This window comes from Molothrus aeneus, chromosome 5 (genome assembly GCF_037042795.1).
Source record: "Molothrus aeneus isolate 106 chromosome 5, BPBGC_Maene_1.0, whole genome shotgun sequence".
Lineage (NCBI taxonomy): Eukaryota > Metazoa > Chordata > Aves > Passeriformes > Icteridae > Molothrus > Molothrus aeneus.
This window is the reverse complement of record NC_089650.1, coordinates 28,007,109-28,020,257: the sequence shown is the minus strand read 5'-3', so window position 1 is coordinate 28,020,257 and position 13,149 is coordinate 28,007,109. Positions and strand designations below refer to the sequence as shown.

General features: G+C 34.9%; 1 protein-coding gene across 1 annotated transcript; it reads right to left on the bottom strand.

Annotated features, from left to right (window-relative positions):
• Window positions 1–1,696: 1,696 nt before the first annotated feature.
• On the bottom strand, window positions 1,697–12,917 carry C5H12orf50 (chromosome 5 C12orf50 homolog; the record flags this gene model as incomplete). The annotated part of the gene is made up of 8 exons (XM_066550703.1): window positions 1,697–1,756; window positions 2,327–2,418; window positions 4,515–4,712; window positions 7,642–7,761; window positions 9,048–9,161; window positions 9,255–9,332; window positions 10,527–10,703; window positions 12,785–12,917. Coding segments are annotated over 8 exons (972 nt in total), but the record flags the coding sequence as incomplete, so codon positions are not given.
• Window positions 12,918–13,149: the final 232 nt, after the last annotated feature.

The following is a 13,149-nucleotide window of genomic DNA, read 5'->3' as shown; positions in this document are numbered from 1 at the left end:
CTGCCCTGCTAAATAAAGGTGAGGCCCAGCAGGGAGTGTAATCACCTCTACCAAGCAGGAGCTGCTGATTTTCTCCTGTGGTAAGGGATCTGTGTGGCACAAGTCCACAGGCAGCCTGTGCTGCACTTATAGATCCACATAGTAACAATATTAAATACTTGCACAAATTGAATATTGAAATTCTTTTTAACGGAATGCTAAAATCAGACCAGCATAATAACATTTGCCCGTGCCTATTTTTGGTCTTATCAAATTTAATACTCTAAATTGTGGAGACACCAGACAAATAGCAAATGTAACATTTCTATTACTTTTATGTGAAAAAAAATGGAATTAAAAGGCTTTATCGAGATATTAAAAAATAACTTGACACAACAGCCCTCTGAATTGAGATTATAAATTGCCTCAGGCAGACAACATGTGAAATGTTGCTTCAAGGCATCATGTGCTACAATTTGAAACACCAATGTCTAATGAGAGGTGGAAGGAATATTTTCAACACACCTAGTATTTGATTTTAAAAAGATGCTTCTTGTTTTGTACATTATTACTTAGATAAACCAAATCCTCTAGGTTTTTCTTTTCCTCTCTTAGTTAAGGACAGTGATGCATAACTGCATACATGTCTATAATCAGTACAGCATGTTCTAACTTAAATGATTAAAAATTAAATTTCAAAATAAAATAAAAATTACATCACTATTGAGATAATCAAGTAGGGCAGAGAAACATACCACTATATTTCTCATAGAACAATAGAATTATTTCAGCTAGAAGTACCCTGGAAGGTATCTGATCCAGCCTCATGTTCTAAGCAGTCACAGAAGAAAAGGCTCCAAGGTGGTAAAATGTTTTCATTCTCAGTTATATGTGCCACCAAGACAATAACTGGATCCTAGTGTTACAGAAAGAAGTTTGAAGGGCTCTCTACAAAAACTGATTGTGTTCTAAGAATGGCCAAAGGTCAGGTAAATGCAAAAAACTGAAGAAACATCTGAGAAAAAGGTATGAAATCATGTATATGTAACACTTCATTAAGAGGTTTGTTTCCCCAGAAAGGAATATTAAAGTATCCTTCTTATCAGTCTTTATATAACTCTTCAAATTTCAGTTTGAAATGCATTTAAATACATATCTCAATTAATTCTGAGTTTTCTTGTGAATTTCTTTAGTTCATAACACATTATGAACTGCTCCTCCGTTAAAATTGCAAAATCTCAAGATCAAATTCAGAGTGAGTCCCCAAACATGTGACAAAGCAGATAAACCATGTAGGAATCTGGCTTTTGTACCAGGAAACCACATTCTAGAATGCATTACACTATTGCTGTTTACATTAAAAGTCCTCTGAAACTGCTAAGTATAACTAATAGTATTTATTCATATTAGGAATTATGCCTTAAAAATCTATCAAATAAAATAGGGGAAGGATCTGCTTAAGGATTTTTTTCTCTATGAACTATCAGTCTATGGTGTAGAGCCGTAGTCTGTAAAAATAACTTCAAGTGTCAAAATTTTATAGTAGATTAAACATAGTGGATATAGATCTTTATATGTCACCATGCAGAGCATACTTTTAAGAATTTTTAACCAGTTTTGAAACACTATAGTGTGCTTCCTTCCTGCACCTTCTTTTTGGAATTTGCAGTTTCTTCATCTTTCTTCATTGTCTATCACATCCAAGTTGATAATTTCCTTATTTCCCTTTAGATGTTTCTTTTTCTCCTTTTTTATTCACTTCCATGTCTTCTTTACTCTGCTGTCAAAACAGATATACACAAAATTCTGTGCATAATTTCTTACAGTAAAACTACATGCTCCTTCAGAAACATTTTAAGAAGTAAAATTAAGCATGAGATAGACATTCTAATCTCAGCTGTAAAATGTATGAATGGTCTTTAGGGTATCTTGCAAACATTTGTAGCCTGAGTCCTTTCATGGCTTCAGACTTCAGCTAGTTATTGCAGTTCAGCTGAAGCTTCACAAACAATCCAGCAGAGAAACAGATCAAACTTATATGGTCTCTACTGTTTGTCTGGTGATAGAATCCAACACTTGCCTTTTGTAGCACTTTATTTTAGCGTATGCACTCTGCTTTCATTTAAGTGTTATTGGTAAAAGAAATAGAAATCACAGATTAGTTATTCAGGCAAAGGTACATGACTGTAAACAAAACTATTAACTGCTCTTTCAGCTACTCAACATTGATCAGAATCTTGCAAGTTTTGAATGAGGAAGTTTTACAAGCAGTTTTACATTTTCTAGGTGGGCAGAGACGTGCCATTTCTCCTAAAAAGGCTGAATTGTAACCATTTCTATCAGTTACCTGAGTAGTTATTTTAAATTTAGAGAATGGTTTTGCTTGTGGATTTCTTTTCCTCCAAGCTGGTGAATTAGAAGATCCTGAAGTATATTTGCCTGTAGGAAAAACATACACATTGTTTCCTAATTTCAGCCACAATTTCAAGAAAGAGTCCCTTAGTCTGATATGTGAATTAAATAATGCATTGACTGAAGTTTCAATGAATGTAGCAGATCAGTCAGATTTGCCTCTGAAACACAAGCTAGTACTAAAGGCAGGCTCTCTAGAACTCTAAAGATAATTTGCAACATTGTAGCATTTCCATGAGGATCATGTGATCTTCCAAACAAGGAGATTCTGCTATGAACATCCTTGGTTTCAACCAAGGGAATGTTCCTGGGCTAAAGACCTTCCCAAAGACATCCACAGCTTCTGTTTTATCCCTGCTTGTGAAAGGGATATATATACAGAATATATATATACAGAAGGCTATATTATGGCTTTTTGCTAGACATTCAATTGTGCCTCAGAATATGCTGCCTAATCACAAACCATTTTCTAAAAAAATCGATTAAAAATTAATATTATTAATATCCTTCTTTTAATTCCATCTTAATGCAAGTAATTAAAATTATAATTTTGTAAAAATCCTACAATTTTCTGTTGATGCACAATGTGTAAATGTTACCATAGTTTTCTGTTTGTGTCCAAAATCTCCTATTGGTGTCAGGCTGATTCTTTTGTTTGGAGCCTTTCTGACCATAGGACTCAGGTACTGCTGAAAAGAAAGGCAACAAAAATATAAATGATTGTTTTTAAAGAAAAATGCTGATTCCCATTTTTTCAAAAATGTTCCATCATTTTTTAACCTGGAAATTTAATAAAATGCATTCTTCACATAAAGAATGTTCTTTCTACATAATCTCTATACCACCTTGTTCACATTTAATGAAAGCAAACATTCAAAGAAAAAAAGAAAAGACACAACTATTTGTCCTCAAAACAAAGCACCAATGTTGGAATTTGTTTCGGTTTATTCACTTTAAAGTAGGCATTACTCTGTCTGAAGGAGGTCCTTGTTATTAGAAATTATGACAGGGAGGCACCTCAAAATGGAGAATGAACCCAGCTTAAGAGAGATGACTGAAACTGCCAAGACGAAATCACTTTTTTGATTTCTGATTATTTAAATAATTTACCACAAAATCTGTTGACAAAGTGACAAATAGAAAAACAAATAAGCCACAGAAACCATGAACAGAGAAACTGAAAATTCAAATTAAGCCCAAATGATGTACTAGATTGGGTGAGGCTATATATATATTAGCAAGATTAAAATAAAGTGAAAGGTGTAATAAATCTGAAGCAGATTGTCAGAAAGAAAGATGCAAGACTCAGAATCCCACCTGTAGGCTTCTTGTCAAATTAATGACATAGCATGTACCATCAAGAAGACAGTAGAGTAAGATGAAGGAAAGTACCATCCTTTATGAGCAGCAGAAAGAATAGATTCAGTCCTCTGTCCGACATAATTAATGTGAAAAAAATAATACTAATGTTAAACACAAAGATTTACACTGCATTTAAATTGATAACAGAATTGTGAATATGACCAAAACCCGTGTTTATTCAAGACAAAAAATAATCCTAAATAATGAAAGTAAATACAAATTCATAATCATGAAATCTCCAGTGAAATCCCAGTTATGGAAATATATGCTGCAAAGCAAGCAGCATATTTCCTACTGGGAAAAATAAGGTTGAACAAGAAACATTTCTCGAGACACGACTGAAATTCTACTGCGAAACATACTTCTACTGTAAGTAGTTGGAATAAAATAAGAGCTTAAAGGTGGATTTTTCAAGGTTTATTAAATATTTGAAGAGAATAAATCACAGAAGACATGCTGTATGAAGTGGGGATCACTATATTTGTGCACATCACCACTTCATTGCATCCATGAATTCCTACTGTAGAGATGGCTCAATTATTTTTCGTGAACATTCTGTCTGACAAACTGTAAAGCTTTATAAATCTTTTCGTTTCTGTCTATGGACATGGCTAAAATCAACTTGTGAAAATTATGCTTGATCAAATTTACTCATGCCTGTATTTAAGCATAAATAACTTATTATTCAGCTGCAGGGACCCAATTGAGAGCAGCACAATATAGACAGGCCTTTTAAGAATTCTGTGTAGGAAGGAACCCACCTGTAGGTCCATTGAATTTTGGTTTTTGAGTGACAGTCCGGTAGACGACATAAGCTGATCGTCGAGGTTCTGGAGAATTTAAATGAGTGTATCTTCCAGTGTCTCTCCCATATGGACTGGAAGAAGCAGTGTCATCCTCCTTACTTTGACCCCTTTGTTGATAACCTGGTTTTCCTTTGGGGTCTGGAGTATGAATTCCTAAAAGTGAAAATACAACCAAAATGGTTGTCCTATTATTCAAAATTTCACAGAGTGCATGCAACTGGAGACCAAGCAAGATTAAAAAACTGCTCTTTGTAGATAGACCAATCCAAGGCTGCCCATATTTGACACTAAGAACAGAAATTTACTAGATAGTGCTAAAACATCTCACAGTTTAGTAAATAGAAATTAATAAGCTGATGATTTTTTCAAAATACCTTTGCCAGTTACTGCATTAGCTGAATTTCTTCGCTCCTCAGAAATCCTTTTATTTTCCTTTACTTCCTTAAAGTGGTGGTTCTTCACCAGTTCAGTGTTGTTTGTTTCTGAGGGATTAAAATAACATGTATTCACTTTTTAGAAAGCACAAAAAATGTTCATAGCCGAAAATACTGTGGTATTTTTATTTTATAATCTCCTAATTGATAATAGGTCCCTTTGGATGGAACATGGTTTCACATGTTAATTATACTAAAAATGTCATTCCCCAGAAGGAAAGCAACAGTGTCTATATTTCCTCTAGCAGAAGAAATCTTAAAGACCAACTTAAAAATTAACTCTAAATGCAAAATCAGATCATCCTTTCTCTACACTGCATAGGTGTGGACCTCTAGAACATCCATGGCTGAGCCCATGGAGGACAACCCATGCACTTCAAAGGATACCAGGCTGAACCATGAATGACTTCAGCCTGCAGCATCTGGATACACCCTGGACATGTGCAGTGCAGGAACATAACAAAATACTACAAATGATGGAGGTAAATTTGCAACAGCACTGGTTGCATAGGTAAGTCCACTTCAAACTACAAACTGAACTTCACAGGGAAAGTTGCATTGCAAAGTAGCCACAGGACTCTTCTGGCCCTGCTACTCTTTGGGAAGATGGGGCTTTGTTCTCCCTCTTTTCCAGCTAATGTAAATAAGCACTTTTGGTTCCTGCCATTTCAGGCCAAAATGAGGCAGGAATGCTCTACTTCTGCTTCAGTTTATGGGGTAGTTCAAAGACCAAAATCTGTCCTTTCTTTTTCTTTTATTCTAAAACTGCAAAGAAATGACTGGATAACAATCTACTCACAATAATATTTTGTAAATTGACAAATATACTCTGGAACTCTCCTGTGAAAAGGATGAAACTTATCATTAAGGTACTTTAGTGTAGGTATTTTAATTTGCTTACATGACTAGTTTTTGATAAACATACTCTATCACAAGTGTTATGTTCTTTCCTTAACTCTATTTTTACTGGTTTTATTAAGTCCTGTGTTCCTTGAGATACTACCTACAATCAAATCTGTTTTACTTGTCCAAAGTGGAAAGTGCACAGCATTCCCCATGATCTAACGTGTGCATCAAAGATTTTAGTAACTCAGGGACTCATAAAAGAATCCATCAGAGTATGCAAACTGGCTGAAAGAAGCAGAATTAAACCATAACATACAACAACTGCTGTCATCTTGCAGTGAAAGAATTCACACTGTTAATGGAAATTTCACTTCCGATTGGTTTTACACAAAATGTATAATGTTCAACACACTTGCAGAGGAACAAAATTAATCTAATCTAAAAATTTGCAAATATATAGGAATGAAGTACCTTTCACATTGGAATACTTTGATGTAATTGGTTCTTTTTCCCTAGGTAGTGCCTCAAGTCCATTTCCATCAACAAATGTGCTCCTCTGTATCACAGAACCACCACCTCCTGCAGGAAAGGAGTTTCATAGTTATCTATACTTGAGAGCACCCTGAGAAAGGTGAACAACACAAAGAGTCTGCCATTTAAATGGCATGTTTTTAGCTGAAGTGAATAGAAACCAAATAGCTGATTTAAAAAGGCCCACAAAAATTAGAGAAAATAATCTGGTAAGCAGAGCTGTTAAATAGTCTGTTAAAAGCTTTAAATACATATAATTGTGAACAGAGATTCAATTATTGAATTGTGGCTCAGTGTTAACTGTTTATACAGACATAAAGAATATCCAAAAAGAAAGATACTTTTGTACATAAAGGTGACAGGAAAAGATGTAGAATGTAAGATTCATTTCTACTGTGCAATAGTTCTGGAGCTAGAAGACACACACCAGTTTGCTTCAAGCTAGAGGAAACAGCCCTAGCATGGTATTGCACTATTTTGTATTGACAAACTAAGGGGGGAAAAAAGAATACTACAATTATTACTATTTTTATCATTAATAAATATTTATGAAAAAAGGATTGAATATCACTAAGCATTAAGCAAATTCAAGGAGAATGTGGCATTCTTCAACTCTATTAACATGATTCAATACTGAACTCAACTGGTCAAAACAGTGTGTCTTCATTAAGGTCAACCATGTTTATGCAGAGGGATCGGATCCTGTTACACAAGTTGCAGGATTACAGCTTTGTTATTTTTCTGTAGGATAACTGAAAAATACAAAGCTTTTTCATCTTAACTATGGATAGTCTCACAAAAGTAAGTTTTTGAAAGCATTTAGACTTCAGACAGTCCCAGAATCACAGTCACAGTATATTCTCAGTGGGAAGGGACTCAAGGATCACCTAAGCCATCTCTTAAATGAATGGCCCATACAGGGATCAAACACATGTCCTTGGTGTTACTAGCACCAGGATCTAACCACTTTGTCTGCATCTCTATGCCTGCTTTTTCATAACTCCACAGAACCCTTTCTTTCCCAAAATCTACTGTAATCTGCATAAAGGATTTTTTCCACTGCAGTCCTAAAATAAGCATAATATATAATTGTAAACAATGTTTATGATTTATTGTTATAATTAATGATTCAGCATGAGAAAGAGTGTCTAGAACATAAAGAACATATAATAACTCAAATGCAAAATGTGGAAGTTTAATGCGTGCATATTTAGTTATTTTATTTATCACATGACATTCAGCAATGAGAAGCTGATGCTACAGTATATTACCTCCACTGTCAAAAGATTTATGGTCTGTTCTGGGAATACTCTCTATTGATAATCTTCTTTCTGAACTCTCCTTTTCTTTTCTTGTATTATTAAATCTGGTAGGAATCGTGTTACCATCACCTGGAAAGGTAACAGAAAGAATGTTTAGCTGTGTGTAAGCACAGGTAATGGCACTGACATTCTCTTCCTCCTACCCCTATAAGCCATTGATTAGTTTAGTGCAATTTCTCTTAACCTCTCATTTCATAACCTTCTTTCTCTTTTATTAATTATTTGAATCCTGTCTAGTGTAACTGATGTCTATCTTTTATGCTCTATAAAATAACTCATAGACTAAAGAAGACTATGGCTCCAAAGTAAAGACCTAGCTATAAATTACCTGTTTATTGATGAGCTTTTCTCTACCCATGAATTATATTTATTAATCCTATCTAATGGAATTTATGGCATTTCCAGAATGCATGTCATCATAGTACCTGAAGCCTCAGAGAACTCAATTGAAAAACTGTTTTAGAGAAGCAAATCAATCTTTTTCTATTAATGCATCTAATGATAGATGACACTAAATAAAGACACTTCTTAAAAGGTATGTTCACACATCTGTCACTGATTCCCTCATCTATACACTAAATATATCTGTGTATTTGTTAGAAAGAATTATCAAAACTATTTTAATAACAAACATTTCAAATTTAGAAATTAGAAGAGAACAGTAAATGATAAACAATAAGAATTGAGGTAAATGTTTATAAATTCGTATTCCTTTGACCCTAATTATGTTGGATAGTCCAGAATTCAAAACAAAATGTAACTGTTTTGTTCTTCTCTTTTACAAGACAGTTGAAGGAGGCATTTAATCTAAATTTAGTAATAGAAAAGTTTGATTTAACACTACATTTTGACATCAAGACACCCAAGAGAGCCAGCAGAGGTCCAGGAGCATCTCTGGAAAAGTGGCCCATTTCACCCTTTGGCACTGCCTGGTGATTCAATAAAAAGAAGAATCATTGGAATTCCTGTCTCTCTTCATTTTCACCAGAGAGCCTAGATGAGAAATTCAAACTACATTCCTAACCTTAGGATGGTTAAAATTAGACTACATAAATCTTTATCATGAAATTATATGAAAAATCGATGTTGTGTATGTCAGAAAAGATTGTGTTAATAGCCCATTTCTACCTTTTCCGTCCACAATTGATGCAGGTCATCAGCACAAGTGTGACTATATATGGCAAAAAAGAATGAAGTGTTTGTGCAATTTGCTGACAAATGAAAATATGTTTCTGCAATATTTTATTTTCACCTAATTTAAAAAGCAGGGAGGAAGTGCAAACTATGTAATAGTTTCTCCTGTCACAGCAGTTTTAGAAGTGGTAAATACAATCCAAAGAAATCAAAATACTTGCCTTTCTGCAAGTTTTGCTCAGTAGTTTCCAAGGGTAATAACTCATCTTGCCACGGTGAAGACACAGTTTTTGTTGATTGGTGTTTGTAAGGGTTCTGAATCCCATAGTACTCTCCTACACATGCCCCAAGAAGGGGAAAAAAAAACCCTAAAGTTTACTGTATTGGAAGCACTGCTTTAAGGAAAGAATTATTAATTTCATATTTACCAGATTTATAGCATATATCCCTTATTGCTCTTTCCTCTTCAATATCTATAACAGTCTTAGGCATCCAGCTAGAAACATCTGCAGGAAATATTTGTAAAAGATTACAAGATAACTATACAAAGACCTTCGATAATTCTTAATAATAAAATATGATAATGACTTTAATTTTTGTCATTGGTTATTTTAGGTTTTGACTGCAACCTGTGCTTCTGGACTGAAAAATGATTACTTAATATAGGTATTTTCATGTGCAATGGGATTGCAGTTAAAACACATTTTTAAAAGCAAACATTTGTTAATTCAAAAGGATTCAAAATATATTTAATATTAATTTTCAAAATAATCTTTCATTTATTCCCACAAGGAAATCGGATTCAATGTGTCACCAGAGAGTGCTTGTCACAAAACCTCTGCCCAAAGTTACAAAGCTCTGTAATGCCTGCTGGCAGAGCTGGTGAAGTGAGTGCTCTGGATCTCTCTCAGTTAAGGCTATGAGGATTAGCAAAGCCCTGCTTTCTATACTGTTTAAGTGGCATACTCAGGCTGAGGCCAAGTTAGGAGGCACTAACAGGCTGGTCTACCAGACAACCTGATGGGCAGTGGGAAAGTGAAAACTGGGTTGGGGCAGCACAGCAATTTGCTGAATGCATGCCCGAAAGTAGGTCATTCTTTCACTTTTCACTCTCCAGGAATGTGTCATTTGTTCCATCCCTATGAGTCTCTTATCTCTAAGTGAGATATGGTCAATGGTTTAACTGTTTTAACATATATGTATATATAAATGTAAAAACATTCAGTTCAACTACTGGAGAGTTCCGCATCAACTCTCTTTGCTAGATTTAAGAATAACTTTCTCTAAAAAAATTACTGCCTACAGAGTTTGGTAAATCAGCTGAAAAAATTACTTAAGTCACAATTATCTTTTGTAAAAAACTTGTGACTTCGCTTTCACTGACGAGCACATACAGCCCTTGTTCAAAAATTTATTTCTCAGAAACAAATACCTCCCAAACTTGTCATTTTATCCCAGAATTTTGAAGAGTTTTTGATGGCCATTTGAATTGGATTGCAGGCTTTAGAAAATACTGCCTGCTCACATCTGGTGACTACCAGTTCCAACATTTTAAAGATCAGCTGAAAACTATCTCAAAAAACTTTTCAACAAGTCTTTCCTAAAAATTTCATGGTTATTATAATAAGCCAGTTGTGAGGTACATTGCAAGAGCTGACAAAACCCATACAACTTGCTTATAAAAGAAAAAAACTGTTTACAGCTGTCTTCCTCATCATCATCATCTTCATCATCCTCTTCATCATCCTCTTCATCACTGAGGTTTATAATCAGTGGAGGATGAATTGGTACTAAAACATTGTCTTGATTTCTGAGTGAGTCCTGACGATGGGTTGGATGCAGAATGCCTCCTTGGACATCCTGTTTCAATGGGACATCTGCAGACAAGAACATTAAACTTCATTTGGTAGAAGGAAACTAAAGTTTCACATCCAGACTGACAGCAGCAGGCATACTTCTGAAAACATTATCAAGATTAGGCATTATCTTGTGCAGACGCTGGCAAGAGAGTACCTTCCAACTCCAGAAAGTATGAAAAACACAGGTGCCAGGTCCTCTGAACAGACACAGGCACTGCTGAGTACAGACTTTTGAAATGTGGAACATTTTCATCACTGCACTATTTTAAAAAGTTGCAAACATGCTGTAGCAATCCCTACAGCACCCATTTTGAAGAATTTAGCAATGCTAAGCACAGGATTGCTCATTTTAAATTTGAAGACCTTTTTTTTATATCAAACTAAATCTCAACTCTCATTACTAGGTACAAAATGTAGATTTTGTGAAGAAATGTAAAGCACACAAAAATAATTTACACTTAATCAGAGAAAAAATCAGAATATATATAATTTTCCTAAGGAATTTATATATTAATTTGCTAAGGAATTTATCTCCACACATAATATTTCCAGCAAAATGGCTTTAGTACTGGGACAACACATTCCAAGAGCCAGGAAATACAATGGACTAAAAAGAAAAATTATGAAAGATGGTGAGTCTACGGGTATTGTTCAAGCTGACTGATTTTCAACCACAGTATTCTGTGCATTATATTAAAAATAGTGAAATTTGATATATTTTCCAGTCTAAAAGAAAGAGTGGGCATTTTTCTATTATTCCAGTTGTTTTTATTCTTGTGCATCTCTTGCTTGCCTATGAGCAGCATGTATATAATGTTAAACCTATTCTCATAACATGATTGCAAATAAGATTTGCTGCACCTCATGTAAGAGATGTGTAAGATACAACACTAACTTGACGGAGCCTTTTTCAGTGTTCACAACAGGCTATTTTTAGCCCCATGTAGAATAAGCTAAATTAAACTTAAATTAGTTTAACAAGATTTTTGAGTATAAGAACAACAAAGAAAGCACACTTACTATCTGCAATGTGGCACACAGAGGCTTTGAACTTGTACATATTTCAGTAAAAAGTAAAAGGGTTTGGTCTGTTTTCCAGCTGTGATTGTCAGACATTGCTCTGGTACAGGATACCCTTGCCCACAGTGTCTTTTGGGCACAGTCTCTGACTTGCACCACAGCCAAAAGTGTGCTGTGTAAGGGGGAGCTGTGCTGAAGGCAGAATGGGCACTAGGAAAAACAGCACTCCAGGTCTTGCCTTGATCCTGTGTGCTTAGTTAGGCTCCACATGCCCAGATACCACAGGCTACATTTTCCTGGGGCAATTTCAGGAACATCAGGTTTCATGGTGACTTGCTCTCCTCACTCCTGCTTCTGACAGCTGTCTTTGTTGTTTGCCCTGGACTATTACCCTGTTCCAGGTTCCAACTGTCTACCACGATTTCTGGTATTTAAGAGCTCCTCTTAGAAATGGATGAGGAAAAAACTGGACTTGTAATGGTGGAGTTTTCCACAAATAAGAGTGCTGCTTTATACACTATTACTGTACTTCAGTAATATTTAACCAATGTTCAAGCCCCAAATTTTTATTCAAAACTACAAACTGGAAATACATCTGCACAAACAGCTCTGTGATCTGATGTTATCTCTGCAAGGGGTGTCTCATCCATACATGTTGTGCTCTATCAACAGATATTGATTGGTGTCCCTCCTCATCCCACCACACACATTGCTTTTGATTTCTCTTAAATTATTACCTGCATACTAAGCATTTGAATTACCAGAGAGATTTAATCTATCAGAAATTCAAGTTAAGCAACATTTTTATTCCATGGATCTCAGCAACCTAAATGTGACTTCATCATTTATATCACTAATAGGTATGAAGATTCATAATATGACAGCTAAAATAATTCATGAGGCAATCTTATTCAAATTCCTTTCTTTCCCTTAAACTTGCTGGGCTAGCAGATCATACCTGATTGATTCATCATGGTGCATTTCTTGACCTTACTATATATTACATAAGCACTGGAAGGATATTTTTGTCTATTTCATTACTCAAGTGAACAAATTGTTTAGAAAATATTTTTACTCACTGTTACTAGGTGGCAAATAAAGTCCATTTATATTACGGGGTTTTCTGTGAAAGAAGTCACAGCTTATCCTCCTACAGCCTACGGGCTCTGTCTCCCAGAAACAGGAAAACTTGCTGTAGTTTTGCTGCAGGAGAAAACAGTTTTCAGGTGTTGTAAATATAACAATCAAAATGGAATAAATGGATTAGTACATGCTGTGTGAACAGAGGATTGAATATATGAGAGTTCACACTGCTATAAATGTATGATCAAGATTTTGTGGGACCACATTCTTACCACATAGTTTACAACATTTCAAATTATCTTTTATGACTTTTGTCATAAGGTCTAGATGGCTCTAAAGTTACTGAGTTAAGTCAATGGTG